This window comes from Brettanomyces bruxellensis, chromosome 9 (assembly GCF_011074885.1).
Source record: "Brettanomyces bruxellensis chromosome 9, complete sequence".
NCBI lineage: Eukaryota > Fungi > Ascomycota > Pichiomycetes > Pichiales > Pichiaceae > Brettanomyces > Brettanomyces bruxellensis.
In genome coordinates this window covers 3,625,775-3,647,761 of record NC_054690.1, presented here as the reverse complement: position 1 = coordinate 3,647,761, position 21,987 = coordinate 3,625,775, and the positions used below count along the sequence as shown (strand labels likewise).

The following is a 21,987-nucleotide window of genomic DNA, read 5'->3' as shown; positions in this document are numbered from 1 at the left end:
CGCTATCCAAGGATGTACAAAGTTGAAGCAAAAAAAAAGAGAGAAGCCATCCAAATAAAAAAATATATATGCGGTTACCGCAAGGGAAATTTATACATATACATTATCTATAATTAATTATACGGGAAATAACATGTGCTTTATAAGTCTAAAGATTATATGAGATACAATATATATCAACCAAACAATTTAACAGATGAATCCTTTAGGGCAGTTCTCTCTTCATCTGAATTTTCATCATCCGAATTTTCGGATTCAGACTCCGATATATTCACCTTCTGTCCTAGCAATGAAGCAAATAATTGATCAATCTGATCATCATTCCAGGCATATGAATTGGCTTTTGGTGCTTCAAAGTTTCTCAGTTGTTCCTGAACTGTATACTTCATTTTTCTTCCTTTGGTGGCCATACGCTCATAGTTTTTATGAACTTTATTTTTTGATAACGTAACTATAGCGGCGGATGACGCTGCTTCTTTATCCGAAATCTTTTTATCCACAAAATCGTTCAAGAGAACCCTATAAAAGTCATCATCATCAAATATGAATGGATTTTCCTGCAATGACTTATCGATATTACTTTCATATTTTTCAGTTTCATCATCAGACTCGGAATCTTCACTTCTATCATCGTTTATTTCCTTCTCATTAGTCTTTTTGAACAATTCATATCCAAGAGGTTGAATCTGTCTTCTATTGACCCTTGTTCTTCTTATTAATCTATCAGTATCCTGAAGCGTATTTTCGAGCTGTGTGTAGACATTCTGGTTGATAGTCCTGAATTTTCCAGCATTTAAAGCCGTTGCACCTGAAGCATTCTGAACTCTTTTGGACCACTTCATTAATACCTTTTTTCTGTATGGATTTAACACATTTTCCAAATTTGTATGCGATTCCTTCAACGAGTGATTTTCTAATGTATCAGCTAAAACTGTATCTCCCATTTTGTCCTTGGCAAGCAACTTGGCCCTTGCTAGCTCTATCTTTCGTATCAAGTCTTCCAATTGTGTTTTCGTATCTTCTAACTTGGAATCACTATATTCCGTTCTGTATTTTGTATAGGCATCCATATTTATAGGAAGACCATTACTGCAGGTCAAAGCTTTCTGAAACTTTATCCTGGCATCTAACACTTTATCAAAAATTCCCCTCTGCTGCAAAATCATGTATCCTTTCAAAGCATCCTGCTTCACTGAAATCGAAAGTCGACTCAATGTGAGCTTCTTCTCTTTATTTAAAATGCGGCTAAGTTGTTCTCTCTTGTATTTTTCATTGTCATCTCCTTCATTATCACTTGCCTCCAACTGCTCATCATTTTCTTCTTCTTTGTTAACACTCTCTGTTTGCTCATCTTCGGATGAATCTGTAACATCCGCCAAAATATCATCGTCCGATGTTGAATTATTGCTATCTTGCATTTCATCATCAGATCCAAAGATCTCCGATCTTGATGCATGTTCCCCGCTATACTTTGGTCCAAGTTTGACCCGATTTGTATGTAGCCTACTTTTGGACACCTTTACATAATGTTGTGTCTCTAGTTCTTCATTTTCTGATCCATCCTCTTCACCAGAAGATTCACTAGTCAAACCATTGACCTTGTCATTAAATCCAACATCCTCTATGTCGATATCTTTATTTTTGGGCTTATTCAGCTCATCTGTAATCTTCTCCCCCAAAGTTTGCTTTCGACTGCTCATAATTAGTTCACGACCTCTGTTTTTAAACGTATTTTCACAGTACGATTACCTGGTTAAAGTAGAAGTGAAGAACATGAAATAGTTAATCAGAATAAAAATTTTTCAGTCGGCACTCTTTTTTGTTCCTTACAGCCGTTCCTGTTTTCTCAAAACAGACTTCTCTTTTAAGGATTTCATGATATTGTAGAAACATAAACTTAAATAGGTTGTACATTTTATATTGGTAATTATAAGTACAAAACTTATAATGCTGTCACGATCCAATGCTCCAAGTATAAATACTTTTTTTTAAAAAGGAACAGGAGTTTATTAAAACTTTCTTAGGTAGACTACGTAATGAAAAATATATGTAATGTATTGGTTGAGAACATCTAAAACATTATATCGCGTCTAATCGGTATCTAAATTTTCTTAAAAGAACAAGAATATGGGCATTTATTGGTGTGAAAAATTCCCATCATATTTTGCTTTCCTTTATCTTATATGATAACTTCTTTGGTTTTTAACTTCTAACAAATCAGTTCTCTGTAAAGAATTAGCTTTACACCCAATGATGTTTTGGAATAACAAAATATAGGATCATCCTGAAAGTTACTTATGATACCAAATTGAAATAGGTTTGTATCACTTTACAAAAACAAAGCATTTATTTTGCACACAATGCAATTTTATTCCGTCTCGGGTATAATAAATTAATCCTCAAACCCTTAGCTCATATTTTCAAGTTTCCCATATCATTACTTAATCCTTTAAGAGAAAAGACACCTCTCTTTTCCTTCTGCCTCCGCCGACGTTGTGCAAGCTTACTTTTGGAAACAGTATCGGCTGCATTTCTAATCTTCTCCACTTCTTTGTCCTTCTTCACTATCCTCTTACCTTTCTGTTCATAATTGTCCAAAAAGTCATCCACCATGGACGCAAAGTCAGAACGCTCATTTTTGAAATCAAAAGGTTGCTCTTCACCTTCTTCATCATTATCATTCCGGTCATATTTCTTCTTCATCACATCGAAACGATCATCTATAATACTCAACTGTTCAGTCCTACAAAGCGCCGAAGATGACATTGAATAGGATGATGTGTCCGTCATCGCACCTTTCTTTCTTTTGACCTTCTTGCTTTTGGACCTGCTTTCTTTATTTAGTATGTTCGGAAGCTCACCAACGACATCCTGCTCCTCACTTTCTACACCTTCATCACTATCAAATTCGTCATCAGTGTTCCAGCCATTACCAACTTTCCCACTTGTCTGCACTTGTTTAAACTTTTTGAAATCTTTTTCCCAATCAAAGTTATCTCCTTGTGAAACTTCTCCTTGTACACCGGAATCTTCGTTGAAATCATCTAAATCCCATTCGTCTGTCTTTTCTTGCATCTCTTTCTCTTCAAGCTTGTTATATTGATCAAGCGTCAAACTTTCTTGCTTCTTTCCATTTAAGAGAATACCAAAAACATCGGTGTCATCTTGATCCTGCGTGTCATCAAGATAGGCATCATCCTCCAGAGCCGTCAAAGCCTCTCGAACATCTGCATTAAGGTCAGGCTTAAAACCACTAATTTCATCAGGAATTCCTTGCTGTCTCTGGTAATCATATTTGACTTCTTTTGATGGGAGGGTCTCTTGTGGTAATTTAAGTTTGAACTGTCCTTCACTATTTTTATTAACAGTAGTGGCATTTTTTGGGATGAAAACACTGTTCACAGATGGCTTTATAGGCTTCAAATGTTTCATATAATCATACTTAGAATCATCGAAAGGTATGCCAAAAAAAGCTGCCTCACCCTCATTCGACCTAACATTCTTTTCACTCTTTAAAACTTCCTCTTCTAATTCCGTTTTATTCTCCAAACGAATATTTTTCTTTGATCTCTTCTTGTTGGTATTATTTATCGGCACAAGAACTGCATCATTTGCATCATTATCATAATAAAGCGGATCCTCACGCGATCTATGCACCACCGCAAAATTATATGCCTTTTTCTTATCAATCCACTTTTTAACCATTATTCGATGTATTTGTGCTATACAAGTTTTAAATATTTTATAAATGTCCAAATAATCTAAAGATTCTTGTAATAACTTAAAGTGAAACTTTTCACCTCTTTTTTTTATTAAGGGAAAATATTTTTTTGCAGATGTGCACTGCCTTGATCTTGAACAAAACGCACAATTCTCAAAAAAGTATAAGTTGATAACAAGACTATGAGAGAAATTCGAAGGTTTGCCCAATAAAAAACAGAGCTTAATTTCAGAAGGTATATATACCATCAATTCAAATAAACAAGAGAGTAAATTTTATTGGGTGTGTGAATTCAGTGCACTTGGCTCGAATTGGGACAAATAAACCTCAGAAGGATATCATATCATGAAGATTCAGGTTGACCAGATATACGGAATTTATTCATGGAAATGGGACGTTCCTGAAGATGAGCTTTGTGGTATTTGCCGTGTACCATTTGATGGTGCTTGTCCTGCCTGCAAATATCCCGGGGATCAATGCCCTATAGGTAAGCATATTTCATGGATATACTGTAGTTTACTTTAAGAATAACAATACTAACCAATCACAAAAATAGTTGTTGGGATGTGTCACCATGCGTTTCATCTTCACTGCATTTGGAAATGGCTTGAAACAGATACCTCAAGAGGGTTGTGTCCAATGTGTAGACAACCATTTCATACGGACAAAAGTCTTCCGGTCAATCAGGGAGTCGATGCATCAATAGTGGGATGTGGCCCGAATCCAAGCCCCGGAATGGATACGACAGATGAACAGGAAATGAGCAATCAACAAACTGTGGAGACATCGTCATCATTATCATCTTCTTCAACGTTAGGGTAGTTATGGAAAACGCGTCATAACATTGTCTTATATGGTGTAGAGATGTGCCCACAAATGCTTGAGCCGAGAAACTGAAATCAATTTTTTCGGGCCGTTTCGTTCAGGTTAGTTAGTCATTTCGTCGAGATTTATTATACTCGTATTCGACAAAGTTAAAGAAAGACAGCAGAACGTCAGGAGAGGAAGGCCCATCAACTCAACTAAGAGACGCCGTAGCGGTGAAAATATACACTATAAAAATGACAAACGAAGCAGAACATTTTACTATTGTTGTGAAATTAGGCTCATCATCAATCGTTGATGAGCATACCAGAGAACCAAGGATTGCAAACATGTCGCTTCTAGTGGAAACATTGGTGAAACTTCGGAGAGAAGGACATCGTATAGTATTTGTTTCTTCCGGAGCTATTGCTGTTGGTATGAATAAGCTGAAAATAGAAAGTAAACCAAAAAAATTGGCAGCAAAGCAGGCACTTGCAGCTATCGGGCAAGGTGAACTTATTTCGATGTGGGATGAACTCTTTTCTCATTTAAATCAGACAACTGCCCAGGTTCTTTTAACAAGAAATGATATAATGGACTTTTCCCAGTTCAAGAATGCCGAAAATACCCTCAAAGAATTGCTAGATATGAACATCATTCCGATCGTTAATGAAAATGATACTATTTCTGCTCAGGAAATCAAATTCGGTGATAACGATACACTTTCGGCCATCACTGCTGGAATGTGTAACGCAGATTTTTTGTTTCTTTTGACAGATGTTGACTGTTTATATACAGACAATCCACGATTTAATCCTGATGCCAGACCTGTGTTACTTGTGAAAAATATGAACAGTTTAGACGTGAATACTAAATCAGCGGGTTCGAGTGTTGGTACGGGTGGAATGAAGACTAAATTGATTGCCGCCGATCTAGCAACGAATGCAGGTGTTACGACGGTAATTTGTAACTCCAAAACACCTCAGAACATGCTAAAGATTGTGAAGTACAGTTGCAAAGAAGACAAAAACCTTAGGGAATCGGATAAAACTTTTCCTATTCAAGACCCTCAAGAGTTTGGGGTGGAAAATGCCGACGAGTTAACAAAAATGAAGGAAAGTCACGTTCCAATGCATACCAGATTTATTGGACAACCAAAGAATACAATAAAAAATAGGCAATTTTGGCTTTTGCATGGGCTGAAGCCACAGGGAGCACTTATCGTGGATCTTGGATGCTACAGGGCCATAACCAGGCATAAAAGAGCAGGCCTTTTACCTGCAGGTGTTCTGGCTGTCGAGGGAACATTTCATCAAATGGAATGCGTTCAGATTAAACTAGGCTTCAAGGACGATCAAGGAAAGTTTGACCGGTCAAAGGGAACCTACCCAATTGGAAAAGGTCGTCCCAACTATTCCTCAACGGAGATAGATAGAATTAAAGGGCTTCAAAGTTGCGATATTGGTTCCAAGCTTGAATACTCAGATTCTGAGTATGTTGTTCACAGAGACAATTTGGCTTTTCCTATCCATCCAGATTCGGAACTACTGTCTGCGCTAACAAGCTGCAAAATTTAGAAACATATGCGATCGTAAATAGCTCTTCAATAACATACGTAAACGATGTATTAACCGCATTTTTTAGAACAATTGGAAGTAATTGATTAGAGACGTGTAACAGTGCGAGATTGTATTGCAATGAAGGAAGGAGATCGGCTTTTTAACGATACCTATTTTTTATTTTATTTTTTTTATTTTTTTGCTGTTGCTGTCAAATACGAGGAGGTGGGGAAATTAGGTATTTTGTTGCCTAGTCAATTAGATGATTATTAAGCAGGTGTTAAGTTCAATCAAGGAAACGTACTATTATTCTAAGCTGCTATTTGAACTTACATAAGGAAAATACAGTGTTGACAACTGAAGCGGTCAAACCAATTCTGAATATGTCGTCATTGTCAGGCAGCGGGGACAAGAATAAAACTGACGATAATTCAAGCCCTTTGACTAATCAGAACCTAACAGTGAAATCATTCAGACAAGGTGCTGATAAACAGGAGAATCTTTTTGCTAGTGGAAACTTTTCTGCAAAATATGTGGTAAACAAGGACCGAATATCAGCACCTCTAAGAAGTTCAAGCGATGCATTGGATATGACTGAATCAGGAAAGGAAATCGATACAAAGCGGAGGAGTACACAAGTTGATGTAAAAAATTCACATCCACTAACAATTGCTGGTGGATTTAAAGAGGTATATTCTGTTCCAGGAAGTGTGAGTTCGGGAGCACATATCACATCCATTAAGAATAAGGACGTAAATGTAGGAATAAAGTTGAAAGGAACAGAATGGGATCGGAGAGGAAGTAAAGTGAGCCATCATAGTCTTCTAAGCAGTCAGATATCAAACTCATTAACAAATGAAAGAGATGAGAAAGGTGAAACAGTGAGTTCAAGTTTCCAAACATTCGATACCCAATCAATAAATCACGGCTCTCTGGTAGACCCCAGATTGCTCAAATCGGTGGAGAGCCATTTGGTACAGCAGTCTGAGATATCAAAGCAAAGCGCTAATCAGAAAAAGGGTGATACAGAATCTCCAAAACCGGAACCACAATTTGACTCACTCCAGCTGAAAGGTGGTGATGTTACTCGTGGAATATATAAGTGGGTGAACAATCAAAAAAAAGCACAGGCTCTTCGTCGAGTGGTTAGTTCTGGAAGTACTATTAGTGGTGCCAATCCCCTTGAGGGCACAACTCAGGAATCACCTTTGCGGAATGATGATCACATGTCAGTGAAGGATATGCTTGTTCCAGGGGGGTTTAGAAGGAGCTTTACAAGCGAGCGTAGAAGACAGAGATACAGACCACGTGAACATAGAAAGAAACAGGACTTTTTGACCAGAAATTTTTTTGAATTTCTTGCTATGTATGGACATTTTGCAGGTGAAGACCTTGAGGACGAGGAAAGTGAAGATCAACAGGAAAAACACATTCATAGAAGGCCGATAGATCAGACAGGCCAGCAAGACTACAGTTCTGTAAGTGGAGAGAGCTCGGATGAAACAACATCATTAAGCAGCTATGAGCAAGCTCTCGCTAGCGACAATGAGCAAGCGTTAGATGAGAATTCATCCGTAAACCCTAACGAGATAACACCATTAGGTTCGCCTTCACACTTCTATACATCAGCAATTGCAACCGTTCGTCGTGGAAGAGCATCATCTCCTTCATTGGGAACATCGGGTAAAATTCCCGGTGCCATTGTTCGTACGGATTCTGTGAACAAAGCAATGGGGATAACGCCAAAGAGGAAACATCACAGACGCAATCATATGAAATTGAAGACGTTATCCGAGAAGAAAGGAGGAAAAACCAGCACGGCAAAGTCATTTCTTCTCCTTTTAAAAGCATTCATTGGTACTGGTGTGGTTTTCCTACCGAAATCGTACTCGAATGGTGGACTCTTGTTTTGCAATCTTTTAATACTTGCATTCTCTGTTGTCTCATATTACTGCTTCGTTATCTTAATCAATATTACTCGTACTGTGGGAGTTAAGGGCTATGGTGAAGCTGGAAAGAAGATTTTTGGACCTCGATGCCAACTTTTAATTTTGATTTCAATTGCATTGTCTCAGGTGGGATTCGCTAGTACATATACTGTATTTGTCGCGGAGAACCTCAAATATTTGGCAGACACGTTGGGGAATGGCACATATGGCATAGGTCTATTTATTGCTCTTCAAGCACTTATTTTCATACCCATCTCCTTTACAAGGAAAATCGGAAAATTAGGAGTGACTGCGCTTATTGCTGATCTCTTCATATTTCTTGGGTTACTGTACATCTACTTTGAATCATCTTATCACCTTGCAGTGAATGGTATTGCTGAAACATCATTATTTAAACCAGATACTTGGCCGGTTTTCATAGGCACGGCTGTTTTTGCATATGAGGGAATCGGATTATTAATACCAATCCAGGAGTCGATGAGCCATCCGGAGAAGTTTGACAGTATATTGTTTGCTGTGATAGTGATTACCACAATAGTTTTTGTGACGTTACCATCTTTGGCATATTTGAGCTTTGGTGAGAAAGTTAAAACAGTGATTCTAATGAACTTCAGGCAGAACGCTGCTTCATTTACCATACAGCTTCTTTATACAATTGCAATATTGCTTTCTGCTCCAATTCAACTATTTCCAGCTATCAAAATTGTTGAGAGGTATCTGTTTCATAAAGATAGAAAGAAATGGACGAAGAAAATTCGCAGGGAGTCAGAGGCTCTATCTTCGTTAATAAACACAAATCCACAATCATATGAATCTGTCATATCTCCCGAAACAGAATACCGTGATATTTCACCAACTAGAACTCCACCGACGGCTGAATCGGCCGCTCATTATGTGAAGCACATTGTTAACGATGAAGGCCTTATTTCGGGAAAGGTTAGTAACAAGATCAAATGGCTAAAAAATATATTACGATTGTTCATGGTCATAATGACCTGTTTGATTGCATATCTTGGATCTTCAAATCTTGATCGATTTGTTTCTCTTATTGGAAGCTTCACATGCGTCCCTCTAATTTACGTTTATCCATCAATGCTCTACCTCAAATGCTTCAGAAAAATAGGCCTGATCAGTCAAATAACAAACTATACAATAATAATCACTGGGGTTATTATGATGATATACACTACTTATCAGACATTATCTAACTGGTGAATGCCTAATCTCTTAGATTTCATATTATATCTTATTTGATATAGTTATTACAAACATTATCAGAACATGTAAAGCTTTTCGTCGATATATAATTTTAAAGATATATGCGTAACTTCATGACATCATTTTACCATATCCTTTTCCCCACCATCTCAAATCTTGTTACAGAGTCCAATTTATCATCATCATCCTTCTTGATTCTTTCTTTTCTTTTATCTTCTAAAGACAACGGAATAGTTTCTCCCGCCTCATAAAACTCATTACGGACATCTGAAGCATCTGATAGATGAACATTTGGGTTTCCCGGAAAATAATCCTCTTTTATATGCCCTGAAGTTTTGAGACTGACGAAAGTTTTGCAGAATTCAGCCAAGATCAAACTTAGAACCATTTTAAAACATATTGTAAGAAAGGAACATAAAATTAGAATCATGATCACTAATAGAACAGATAAAAATATATTCTCAGAGTCCACAACAAATCCCATCCAGGGGAATATTGTCATCTTAAATAGTACCACACAAAGTGTGAATACAGGAAGACCGGTTCTTTTTATTAATATCTCAGGAATATCCTTTGTAATGGGATGATTATCTTGTTCATCAGAATGGGAAAACTCAAAATCGGCAAGATAATCCTTAGCCAAAACACTAGCATATTTTCGGTATACGCGTGGTCTGATTTTATTAAATTTGATGATATATGTGTGCTTCAGCCAATCGACCAATATTTCGGAGCCGATTACGACAAAAGAGGGACCTACTAAAAAGCCGATCCAATCATTAAGCGATTTTGAGAAGGTGAGATCTGAATACCATGAATTCGGCTTAAGATTATCAAATAAGCTAGAAAGTGAAGCTCCATTTGAAACAAGCTGAAGCATATTTCTGGATGATATAACCAAAAGCATGGTGAATAACATAAATCTTTCATTTAGGTCTGCACAGACCAGCTGGAATAATCCTTCTCGTTCGATTCGTTTGAAAACAGATCCTTTCAATTCGCTGAACTGGCTAGAGAGAATAAGAGTTAAAAGAGCATTTGAATAAGAATTAACAGCAACATTAAGTGCCATAACCTGGTAAACCATTATGATAGAATGAAATGTAAGATAAAGAATTGATAAAAGCGCAACCAGCACGAATTTGAGCAGAGCATGGTGAACAAAACGGATCCTTTTATCTTTTGTAAGCTTTAATATGCTGATTCTAAATAGCAATTCAATAATGTCCTGACCAACTGCACTAAGTAGCTTATTTGCTATTTCAAGAAGACCAACCATAAAATAAAGTTTCATTGATGTCCCTGATTTGACCTTATGATATATTTTACTTTCGTCAAGACCAGTGAGCATTAATAGCGAAAAAATAGTTAGGAGAACAAATATTGCATCGTTCTTATATTTGTTAATACTGGACCAATGATTGCTTGTTAAAAGGGAAGTCCGCACATTCTTGTCCTTGACAACTGATCGCAAAGCACATATACTATATGTAAGAAACCTAGAGGGCACAACTGCAAACCATTTGAGTAAAACAATCAAACTGTATGTTAACCCCAATAGCATAAAACCCTCTAACCTAAAAGGTGTTTTTACGTAAGAAAGTAACAGTTCTGAGCTTCCAGAGAGAGCAGATTTACCGGAACTTGCAGCAGGTATTTTGTCACTACTGTCTTCTTCAGGTAGTCCAAACTCAGTATTGAACATTTCTTTAAAATCAGCCTTAACAACATTATGATAAACATTCTTGATATTTACAATTGATCGCATAAATCTATATTTGGCACGGTGATATGATTTTGAAGGAAAGTTAGAGCTCACTGCAGAGTCCACACTTTTTCTGGGTGTCAACTTATTTTCACAGTATGCATCAATTGAAGTTGAATATGACAGGATATCTATAGATGTTGGCTTTTCTTTAGGACATCCACATTTTTCCAGAGTTTGATCTTTCCTTTCATCTGTCATTGATCTTCTATGAATTAACTATCTGTAATAATAATTGAAGATATGCCAAGAAATATAAATAAGAAATCTGTATGTGTGACATCTAATAGAAGAATTCTACGAATGTTATTCGTTGAAAACCGGGTTGGAGGTAAAGTATGCGGATGAATAAAAAAAAAAATTAAAAGCCTAAGAAAGCCAATGAATGTGATTTGGAAGATAATAGATTGGATCACAAACTAAAAACTTCAATGCCATCTTAGAACATATTTTCTTTTCAAAAAGGCACGTACTATTGGTGATTTATGATCGAGTAATAACAATGAATGCCAGTATGAACAAATTACGAAAATATACATCAAATGATGACTCTACGTTCAGACTAAATAAATTTAATGCACTGTTAAGTCCTTATGCCGATAAATCGCTTCTAACCCCGAAAGAAGCTAACACATTGACATTTCGAATTACTGAAAGGTTAATGGAGGGTAACTGTGACAGAGACACACTAAAACTACTCTCAAGGTATTTTTCTAGGAAGGCATACGACGACTTGGTGATAGAACGTGTGACAAACCACTATTGTGGATATCCTTTATGCAAATATCATAACTCGTCGCAAATCAAGCCAAAGCAAGTCAATCAGCTTTTGATCAAGCTTAAGATGCCACACTATTACACATCACGCTTTTGTTGCAAGCGACATTATCAAGCATCTGAGTTTTACCGTCATCAACTAAGTTCCGAGGCATTGTTCATGAGAACTGAAATGAACAAGCCTAAATTTGCGACAGAAACGCCAGAAAGCTCGGTTGTCCTACTAGAAGAATATTTCGAAGTGAAGGAGAAGACGGAGAATGGTGAAGAGACACCGGCTGTACGTGAACTCATGAAGCTAATGGACAAAATGAGAATAGATGATGAAATACTTACAAACGAACAAAAAGAAGAATATGAACTCAAAAACAGCGGAGTAAATGGTGGTATTTCCAAGAATGATGATGCTGCAAAAAACATTCAAATCTTTGAAAAGGAAGGTCCTCAGGAATCGGATACTACATACAAGCATGATAATGAAAATCATCTCGATAAGTTGAGATCGTTAAACTAAATATAATGCATTTTCGAAGATCCCTATCTATGAACAAATATATTATTTGATATTTCGAAGACCCCACATTTGACTTCTGCTTTTCTGGCATGGGTCTCTAAAGTAATGTGCTTTCATGAGCTCGCCAAGATTATCACCAACAATATCTGTGTATGCGCCAACCTGTTTAGCCTTAATTACTCTTTCAAGTCGTTTCATATTGAATTGGGATGCACTGTACAAGATGTCAAATTTTGGCTTCAGCTTTTGATATAAGCAATACTGTCGGCGGTTGTAATCCTTTGTGTCATCCTCTATCTTATTCGATGCATCTAAAATTCTCTTGTTCCAGGAGTTGAATACCTCATGCCATTCACTTGACAGTTCCTCAAAGTCATGCTTTTTTTTTTCCCCTGCCATTCGAGCTTCCCATTGTAATTCACTCTCATATAACGGAAGCCATTTCTCTGTATAATGTTTTAAACTGTTTTGATCCAACACATTCATGTCATGTCTCTTGCGTTGCTTATATATAAAGTTGTATTTCTCGGTGAATAATCTTGCATTCCATGGTGTCATTATTACAAATATGTTATTAGAGGTTCCGCTGACTGTTTTAAGTCCGGCAGTGGACGGCTTTTGAAGTTTTTCTGCCACTCGTACAAGCACCTTCCTCCTCATATCAAAAAGTACTTTCGATTTTAAAATATTATTAACATAAGTCGAGTCAAGCTTTGATTTCGACGGTATCAATCCAGCAACCTGTCTTCGTTTAATGTACATCTTTATCCAGCTATCAACTTTCCTCTTGTATTTCCTATCTTCTATTGCATCATTGTCCAACACATGATTCAAAGCATCTTCCCGTATTAATCTGTCAATATCACTTAAAGAAGCCAACTTCTTGTCGGAAAACTTCTGTTTCCAGAGAGTCGGATTAACTTTTTTTAGAAATGTCGAATAATTCTTATCTGTCTCTATTTTCTGGGCCGTACACTGGTACCACTTACAAAAAGTCTCATTCCAATAATATCCCCTTTTCAGAAGTGTTTTGGATTGAAAAGAACTGTTCATATTCTTTTGCTTCCTAAATGCTATGCGAATTTCCCTAAGAAGCTTGAGTTTAGCTATTTTGTCGAAACCAGGGGCCTCAAGATGTAATGATGTTCTTAGGATGGCCCGATAAAGTTGTAGAACAACATTCCCATGCTGTTTAACGTTGCTTAATGGTAATGGCATACCAGTGTTTACAATTATTAAGTCCCAAAATTATATCTGCATAAAGTCAATATTAAGGGAAGAATCAGCATACAAGAAGCATGTAAACATTGTGCGTGAAAAAAAAAAGTGGGGTGCACTGCACTGAGCAATACTATTTCAAACATAACAAAAAAGCATCAAAAAAAAAACTACGATAATTGAATTGTTTACCATTGACAGAAAGACTACCATTTTGTGTCTAATATACATTAAAGTAAGACATACACGAAAGTATCCCAAAAATGTAGAATACCAATATGACGGCTCATTTATTTCTTTTCACTAAGTTTCCGTCTCCACTCCCTGAATTCGTCCGTTAGCATTCCTCCATTTGGACCTTCATATTTGCCCAATAACTTTTTCGTTGTCTGCTCGTCATTTTCACTCAAATGCACATAGTTTTTATTTGTGATTGGATCGTATTCTAAACGGTAAGTTTTTGTCGAATCGCTCTTTTGGATATTCTCATTGAGCCAGTTAATTAATCCTATGAAGAACTTGAGGCAATGCATACACTTATTTGTTGCACCAGTCGCTTCCCTTTTTTGTGCAAATCCGTTCTTTAAAACAAGGGGCACTTCTTCCGTTTTAAACTCTTCGATCGATCTCAAAATCAAGTCTTTGTCTCTGAAACCGTAAATTATTTTTGGAATTCCAACTAAAAAGCATTGGGCCCATGCCCGCAGTAACTTACTTTCAAATATCTCACAGGTTTTTGGAGAGTTCACCACACCAGTGGTTTTTAATTCAACGTAATGATTCAACGGATTAATATCAGAGCCTTCTTGTACATCATGGATATCTGGCTTATAATCCCAAGCACAATCAACTTCTGCTCCCATCAACAACTTCGTCGTTCCAAAGGTTGTACGAACGACTGAGCAGTACTGCTCAATATTATTAACTTTATGCTTAAACCTTTTCTCAACACGTTTTCTAGAACATTTTGCCCAAACCTTGTCCAAGCTAGCTATGGTTTCAAACTTATAACCTGAATACATCTGCTTTTTGTTGAGCTCGGTCTGATGTGACTCCTGAAGAGTTCGGGATGCTCTAACAGTGGCAACATCGGATTGTATAAATAGCTGATTATCCAATACCACAATATTCAAAACAATTTTGTCTCTGCTCTCATATGGAAGCATCATAAGCTGCCTCATCAATCCTCGCCAAGTTATTATATCGACCGGGATTTTTTTTCCAACAGCTTTTTCGTATGATTCAACGGCCTTTAAAAGGCTTTCGAGTTCACCAACATCCTCCTTTGGATTTTTCTTAAAATGTGCATATCCGGCATTAAGATCTATACCACCGGGTGTATCTAGATCATGATCTGGCAAGTAGTAATACCTTAATTCACTATCGTCCAGATGAATTTTATTCTCTATGTCTCTTGAAAAGCATATGAGTTCTTTGGGCTGTCGGACCGTTGTTGTTTGAGAAACGGCCGAAAGAGGATAAAGTTTAAGGCTCATTTCTTTATTTGACGTAGGAGGTAGGATATGATGTGATTTTACATGTATTTCACCGAGATGTAATGGTTGGCATGATAATCTGTTAGAGACTTTACACTGAAAGATATATAAAACTCCTAATTTTTTTCACATTATATTATGGTGTATGGATGCAAACCATATTTTCTCGAAAATATGCCAGCAATATAAATTTCTAATTACTCATGATCTGTATTTAGAGACTAACTACTATTCAGAAGTACATATTTGAAGAAAATTACTCAAGTTTGAAGTGCACGAGCGTGTAATTTATGTTATTAAGAAAGCATAGATCACAGGCGGCCCTTGTCTACCTTTTTAAAAATGCTAGCCGCTAACGTAGCCGCTAAGAAAATTGAAATACGTCGTATGTGAAAAAAAAAAAAAAAAAAAAAAAATTCGGTGAAAAATATTACTAGTTGTCAAATATAAATCCCCCATCTCACTCACCAATAATACGCAGTATCCTTTGACTTCGTTTTTCATATCATTTATACAAGTTTGTGTCATTTATTAACAACAAAAAATGTCTTACACTCTTAAAATTGCCGGCAAGTCCCAGGTTGTGGACTATCCTGCCATTATTGCCTCTTCACTTATCAATGGTGAGAAGGCTGATTCAATTAATGTCGTTTATGAAGGAGGAAAAGTTATTGAAGGAACAAAGGCCACCAGTCAACTTCTTAAGGATGACTCTGTGGTTGCTTCTTCCGCCACAGATATTTTGAATGCCTTGGCTGACGCTTTTCCTGATATTATTTTGGAGAAGGAGGCTTCTGGCAAGTGGGTGAAATTTGGATTTGAGAAATTGACTGTCAGAAACTTCAAGGCTCTTTCCGAAGACTTGGCGAAACTTGATGCTCACCTTAACTTCAGGACTTTTATCATTGGATATAAGATTACTCTTGCTGATATTGCAGCTTGGGGATGCCTACGTGCCAACCCTGTCATGGGATCTGTGATTAGAAATGCCGTCTACATCAATGTCTCTAGATGGTATCAATTTTTGGAGTCTGACAACAGATTTGACGGTGCAGCTTCAGCTGTTAATAAGGCCCTTTCCGAGTTGAAAAAAGAGGCTAAACACAAGAAGGGAAAGAAGGTTCACATGGCAAACTTTGATATCGACTTGCCAAATGCTGTTGATGGTAAGGTTGTCACCAGATTCCCACCTGAACCCTCTGGATATATGCATATTGGTCATGCCAAAGCTGCTATTTTGAATGATTACATTGCCAAGGCTTATCATGGAAAATTGATCATACGTTTTGATGATACCAATCCTTCCAAGGAGACCACCGAGTTTGAGGATGCCATTTTAGAAGACTGTAAGAGATTGGGAATAGTTGGAGACAAAGTTACCCATTCCTCAGATTACTTTGATAAGATGTACGAATACGCCATCCAGATGATCAGGGAGGATAAGGCATACTGTGATGACACTCCATTGGAGCAGATGCGTGCAGAAAGAATGGATGGAATTAAATCTGCTCGTCGTGACCGTACAGTTGAAGAGAATCTTCATATTTTCACCGAGGAAATGAAGAATGCCACCGAGGAAGGTCAAAAGAATTGCTTGCGTGCAAAGATTGATTACAAAAACCCTAACAAGGCATTAAGAGATCCAACAATCTACAGATGCAACCTTACACCTCATCAGAGAACTGGTTCTCAATGGAAGATGTACCCAATCTATGACTTCTGCGTTCCAATTGTCGACTCTTTGGAAGGTGTTACTCATGCATTTAGAACCATCGAGTACAGAGACAGAAATCCTCAGTATTACTGGATGTTGGATGCCTTGCATCTTAGAAAGGTGTACGTTTGGGACTTTGCCAGAGTCAACTTCGTTCGTACCTTGCTTTCCAAGAGAAAGTTACAGTGGTTTGTTGACAGAAACTTAGTCTCAGGCTGGAACGATCCACGTTTCCCAACCGTTAGAGGTGTCATGAGAAGAGGTATGACTGTTGAAGGTCTTAGAAACTTCATTCTTGGCCAGGGTCCTTCCAAGAACATTATTAATTTGGACTGGGATATCATTTGGTCTTCAAATAGGAAGGTTATTGATCCAATTGCTCCTAGATTGACGGCTTTGGACAAGCAGAATATTGTTCCTACTACTTTGACGAACGGTCCCGAGTTACATGCAGTCGAGAAACCAAAGCACAAGAAGAATCCAAAGTTGGGTACGAAGAATGTCTGGTACTCTTCTAACATCTTACTTGAGCAGAACGATGCCAAAGATCTCAAGGAAGGTGAAGAGGTTACACTTATGGACTGGGGTAACTGTGTCATTGAAAAGATCGAGAAGGATGATAGTGGTATTGTGAAGGCAATCGCTGCCAAGCTACACTTGGAGGGTGACTTCAAAAAGACCAAGAAAAAGCTCACCTGGCTGACCGCCGAAAAGACAACACCTGTCACTTTGAAAGACTTTGATCATTTGATCACCAAGGATAAGCTTGATGAAGGTGACAACTTTGAAGACTTCCTAACGCCAAAGACTGAATTTACTGCCATTGCTCTTGCCGATGCCAATGTTAACGACTTGAAGGTCAATGACATCATCCAGTTTGAAAGAAAAGCATTCTTCCGCTTAGATTCAGACAAGAATGGTGAGCGTGTGTTTTTCAGCATTCCAGACGGTAGAAATAAGGTCAGGCTTTAAATCACGTCTGTTGGCTCTATAGTTTAAGTCATGTTGCCTTTTTAATAAATAATATGATTTAACATTAATTTAAACACGTAGAAAAAAAAAGGTACTTATGAAAATGCAGCGCATTCCTAATCGTTATGAATCAAAAGAAACCTCACGACTATTTCGAACGCTGAAACCACTAAACTCAACCCAATTGCAATGATCAAAATCTTACTTACTCTGACCATGTGATTTTCTTCCAGGGTATCCGACACAATATCGAAGAAATCCAAGAAAACTTTGCATCGATCATTGATGACCTCAACCTTTGATCAATTTCTAAGTATTCTCTGATAGCTACGTACAGAGGATGTAAGCCAGGTTCAATGGACCAAAAATATTCCGGTGTATCCAACACGTTGGAACTCAAATTAACTTCACTCCTTAATTGCAACAATCCCCCTGTTTTCATCAGCAATTTCTTACCTGTGTAATTTTTGAGTCGTCCCGTAAGAGCCATGATTTTAGGCAGCTTCGAGATAGAATTTAGAATTAGTGACATTTTGCTTTCAAACATGCAAAGCTTTGTTGATTGTGCTATAGCATGCGATATTGTCAGCTTAATAAGATGATCACCGGATTTCAACGTAATCATATCATTAAAAATTCTCGGAGTCGGAACCTCCTTATTATACTCAAAATGAAAATCTTCCATTTCTATATCTTGCTCCGGAACTGGTTTTATTAAAAGTTGAGGCTGACTGTCTTCATCATCACTGTGATCACTAGAGTCATTGGAATTGCTTTCCTGGCTTTCCGTACTATTTTCATCATCACCATCCTCACCATCATCTTCTTCATCATCCTTATCATCATCTTCTTCGTCAGAACTAAACTCAACTTGATCAAGTTTGGCAAACGCTAAATCGGCAAGAACATTCTTCTCATGAATTTCTGAGAAATTCCAAAAAACAACAACACCATAGTTCAAAATAAACATTTCGGCATGTTTACTCAAATCTGGAAGTTCCGAACGTCTTCTTTTAGATAAATGCAAGCCTTTCTCTGCGGGAACGATAGTAGGATAGTTTTTGTTGCTACTCTCTTTTTCATCATGATTCACCTTTGAGTAGGTCTTAGATTGATATGCATTATCATCATCGACATATTCCTCTATTATGCTCTCTGCCGGACTTGCAGATACAAAATATTGTGGTTCTGAAGGATTAAACTCAGACACATTCGACCCTTGCCCCACATAGGCTTCATTATTGGAACTAACTATCGCATTATTTTCAACGTCCTCACCTGAGTAAAACTCATAATGATGCTCTTTTTCCTCTGATCTATCAATAAACTGTTCCATTAATTCGTTTCCATGCTCATTTCTGGCGGAATCATTGGATTTAACGCGATATCCATCATCTCCGGGCAACAAGGGTAAAGAATATGGAACATAAAGCATATCATCGTACAATCTAGGGAGTACATGGTGATACTTCTTTAAGAACTTTGATATTAGAGTCAGGTTAAATCCCTCGGCAATTAAGTAGGCAGTAACACGAGGATATTCAAGTTCTCTCTGCTCCTTCGACATACTCTCAGCACGTGTTCTTTTATATCCGCTCAAAAATATGTTCTCTGTTGTTGCTTCCTGCTGCTGAAGTGGAGCAGACCCAGATTCCGGTTGCGTTTCAGCCATTGTAGCTTCATCCGGAATTAAAACCAACCGCTGCAAAGATTTTGAGGTTCTACTGGGTAATGCTCTTAAAAATTGAGGAATAGGGCGAATACCGTTTTGACCTTTGTTATATCTGGATCCCGATGAAAGATATCTAGGAGCAGCATGACGGGCCGATGATGGCACATCACTAATATTCGAAGTGAGCTTTGTTACTGATATATTTGCGTATCTTCCAGTGGATTGTCTGGGCCTCATGAATTTCAAAGCATTATTCATACGACTTGAGGGTGCAGATACATTGTTATGTTGTGCTCTCTGTATTTGTTGAAGCCTATGTCCAGCAAAAGGCGCCTTCACATAACCTTTTCTTGCATCAGTGACTAAAATAGATGGCGATCTCTTTGCACTAGGAGAGCGTTTGGGATCAGAAAATCTTCTATGCGTGGCATTTAGCAAATCCTTCGAAGAAGACATCCCTTGAGGCCCGGCTGAAGTTCTAGCTGAATTATTTGAATGAGAAGCCATGTGTAACAGACTCCTATCGGCATGGAACTTATTTGTAAATGAATATGTGCTTACTATATGACAAACAAGATGATAGTGTTGTGAAATGGTTTCTTAATCAAATCTCTGATATTCAGCTTAAATAAAAGAATAAAAATTATTATAAAATATCTTTAATTCTCTATCTCCTTTTGCCTGCTTCGTTCACTTTCAATAAATTGATTCTAAGCATTTGTTAGTAGCTCCTCAATTCATTAATTTACTTCACGCTTAAATCCGGTCAAGAATGCATTCTTTCCTGCACTCTCTGATTGAGTAACAGATTTGGGAATACCTAAATGTAATTCTTTAATCCGTACACCGAAAAACTTTTAGGCAACTCGAATCGGCGACAAATGTTTTGAAAATCGTGCGTGCGATACATATCTCGCTTTCACTGATCGTCCCGTTATTCATGCACAGTGATATTACCTTGTCATTATTTATTTACGCATCTAACCTTTCTGCTTTTTACCACCTGAATTTCAATTATTAAAGCTGTTGAAATGGCGGACAGTGACGATGATGAATTAATGGCCTTGGCTGGAATGGCCTCTGATGAAAACAATGAAGATGATGAGGAGTATGAGCCAGAAGTTAAGACTTCTAGGAGAAGTACAAAACGGCATATTGATGAGGATGAGGAGAATGACATTGAAGATGTGACGGAAGAGGCTGATCCATATCCCTTGGAAGGAAAATTCAAAGATGACGACGATAGAGAAAAGTTGATGGCTATGGATGAGGTGACTAGAGAGCAGATTCTTTATGATCGTATGCAAGAGAAGGAAAAGAAGAGAGAGAGAAGATATTTAGCATTGAGGGCACGTCAAAATCAAGTGGACTCATCTGCAATGAGGGCTACGGGATCGAAAAATAAAAGACTGAGAACAAGTAAACTATCTGAGTTGAAAAGACAGAGAGAGCGCAAAAGCAAGCAAAAGAATCAGAAGTTTGAAGACGACGAACACATCGAGGATTTACTAGAGGATGAAGATGAGGACGATAGAGACTTGGATGAGCTTGCCGGATATGGTAATGATGGTGACGAGGACTATTATTCTGATGATTATGAACCGAGCGCTGGAAGAAAGAAAGGTAAAAGTGCATCTTCGTGGGGAGACTACGAGGATAAATATCAGCAGGAAGCTACTTTATCAGACTTTAACCAAAAAGTAAGATCTTCACGCTCTTTGCTGGACAAATATATGTACAGGGACGAGTTTGATACGGTAATTCCTGGGTCTTATGTTCGTGTCAGCATTGGTCCATCCCCTAAAAGTGGAAGGCAACAATATCGTATAGCAAAGGTGAATGAGGTTAAACGAAACGGTAATCCATATAAACTTTTTGGAAAGGAGTGTAATACATACCTTGAAGTTTCTCAAGGAAATTCTTCGAGAGTCATCAGCTTGGCATATGTTTCCAACTCACCGTTTACCCAAGAAGAGTTCGAAATATATAAAAAGCGTTTGACTCACTCGGATATAGATATTCCATCGGTTGGTGAGATTGAAGATAAATTCGGTGACTTGCGGGCAATGTCAACAAAAAAGCTGACAAACGAAGATATCAATAAGATGGTGGCCAAAAAGCAGAATTTGATCGGCTCCATGGACTCTACTTCTCGTGTGAGGAGATTGGCAGGATTAAGAGAGGAGCTTCAGGCTGCATTGGAGAAGGTTGAGTTGGAGAAGGTGAAGGAACTTACAAAACAGATTGAACAGATAACAAGACAGCAAGAAAAGATAGAAGTGTCCAATAAGATGAGTCGTATAAATCAAAGAAACAAGAAATCTAACGAGGTGCTTATAAGAAGAGCCGAGCAGAGGAGGATTGAGCTTGAAAAGGAGCGTGAAAATCAGGTCGAGGAGGATCCAAACGATCCTTTCAGCAAGTTAGCACTAGAAGATGTGAATAATCCGGAAGAAAGTTTTACATCCACCGAAAAGAGTTTAGCTATTTGCCATTTCAAGACTGAGGGTATCGAGTCCGTGATAAAGACGATACCATTGGATATTGACTTGAAGTCGTGAATGCATGAATTCGTTTTGCTGCTTTCGATATTTCACTATGATAGAAG

General features: G+C 37.7%; 12 protein-coding genes across 12 annotated transcripts; 6 read left to right on the top strand and 6 right to left on the bottom strand.

Annotated features, from left to right (window-relative positions):
- Positions 1-176: 176 nt before the first annotated feature.
- Positions 177-1,700, bottom strand: BRETT_003392 (uncharacterized protein; the record flags this gene model as incomplete). Its single annotated transcript, XM_041281902.1, has 1 exon — positions 177-1,700. One exon carries the CDS (start codon positions 1,698-1,700, stop codon positions 177-179), a length of 1,524 nt encoding a protein of 507 aa, XP_041139693.1.
- Positions 1,701-2,412: 712 nt separating this feature from the next.
- Positions 2,413-3,705, bottom strand: BRETT_003391 (uncharacterized protein; the record flags this gene model as incomplete). Its single annotated transcript, XM_041281901.1, has 1 exon — positions 2,413-3,705. The coding sequence occupies one exon, from the start codon at positions 3,703-3,705 to the stop codon at positions 2,413-2,415; it is 1,293 nt and encodes a 430-aa protein (XP_041139692.1).
- Positions 3,706-4,066: 361 nt separating this feature from the next.
- On the top strand, positions 4,067-4,543 carry BRETT_003390 (uncharacterized protein; the record flags this gene model as incomplete). Its single annotated transcript, XM_041281900.1, has 2 exons — positions 4,067-4,208; positions 4,278-4,543. 2 exons carry the CDS (start codon positions 4,067-4,069, stop codon positions 4,541-4,543), a joined length of 408 nt encoding a protein of 135 aa, XP_041139691.1.
- Positions 4,544-4,782: 239 nt separating this feature from the next.
- BRETT_003389 (uncharacterized protein) lies at positions 4,783-6,102 on the top strand (the record flags this gene model as incomplete). Its single annotated transcript, XM_041281899.1, has 1 exon — positions 4,783-6,102. The coding sequence occupies one exon, from the start codon at positions 4,783-4,785 to the stop codon at positions 6,100-6,102; it is 1,320 nt and encodes a 439-aa protein (XP_041139690.1).
- A 365-nt stretch (positions 6,103-6,467) lies between these two features.
- On the top strand, positions 6,468-9,248 carry BRETT_003388 (uncharacterized protein; the record flags this gene model as incomplete). Its single annotated transcript, XM_041281898.1, has 1 exon — positions 6,468-9,248. The coding sequence occupies one exon, from the start codon at positions 6,468-6,470 to the stop codon at positions 9,246-9,248; it is 2,781 nt and encodes a 926-aa protein (XP_041139689.1).
- A 127-nt stretch (positions 9,249-9,375) lies between these two features.
- On the bottom strand, positions 9,376-11,217 carry BRETT_003387 (uncharacterized protein; the record flags this gene model as incomplete). The annotated part of the gene is made up of 1 exon (XM_041281897.1): positions 9,376-11,217. The coding sequence occupies one exon, from the start codon at positions 11,215-11,217 to the stop codon at positions 9,376-9,378; it is 1,842 nt and encodes a 613-aa protein (XP_041139688.1).
- A 301-nt stretch (positions 11,218-11,518) lies between these two features.
- Positions 11,519-12,307, top strand: BRETT_003386 (uncharacterized protein; the record flags this gene model as incomplete). Its single annotated transcript, XM_041281896.1, has 1 exon — positions 11,519-12,307. One exon carries the CDS (start codon positions 11,519-11,521, stop codon positions 12,305-12,307), a length of 789 nt encoding a protein of 262 aa, XP_041139687.1.
- Positions 12,308-12,349: 42 nt separating this feature from the next.
- BRETT_003385 (uncharacterized protein) lies at positions 12,350-13,525 on the bottom strand (the record flags this gene model as incomplete). The annotated part of the gene is made up of 1 exon (XM_041281895.1): positions 12,350-13,525. The coding sequence occupies one exon, from the start codon at positions 13,523-13,525 to the stop codon at positions 12,350-12,352; it is 1,176 nt and encodes a 391-aa protein (XP_041139686.1).
- A 290-nt stretch (positions 13,526-13,815) lies between these two features.
- BRETT_003384 (uncharacterized protein) lies at positions 13,816-15,021 on the bottom strand (the record flags this gene model as incomplete). Its single annotated transcript, XM_041281894.1, has 1 exon — positions 13,816-15,021. One exon carries the CDS (start codon positions 15,019-15,021, stop codon positions 13,816-13,818), a length of 1,206 nt encoding a protein of 401 aa, XP_041139685.1.
- A 544-nt stretch (positions 15,022-15,565) lies between these two features.
- On the top strand, positions 15,566-17,707 carry BRETT_003383 (uncharacterized protein; the record flags this gene model as incomplete). The annotated part of the gene is made up of 1 exon (XM_041281893.1): positions 15,566-17,707. The coding sequence occupies one exon, from the start codon at positions 15,566-15,568 to the stop codon at positions 17,705-17,707; it is 2,142 nt and encodes a 713-aa protein (XP_041139684.1).
- A 205-nt stretch (positions 17,708-17,912) lies between these two features.
- BRETT_003382 (uncharacterized protein) lies at positions 17,913-19,886 on the bottom strand (the record flags this gene model as incomplete). The annotated part of the gene is made up of 1 exon (XM_041281892.1): positions 17,913-19,886. One exon carries the CDS (start codon positions 19,884-19,886, stop codon positions 17,913-17,915), a length of 1,974 nt encoding a protein of 657 aa, XP_041139683.1.
- A 524-nt stretch (positions 19,887-20,410) lies between these two features.
- BRETT_003381 (uncharacterized protein) lies at positions 20,411-21,940 on the top strand (the record flags this gene model as incomplete). Its single annotated transcript, XM_041281891.1, has 1 exon — positions 20,411-21,940. One exon carries the CDS (start codon positions 20,411-20,413, stop codon positions 21,938-21,940), a length of 1,530 nt encoding a protein of 509 aa, XP_041139682.1.
- Between the last annotated feature and the right edge of the window lie 47 nt (positions 21,941-21,987).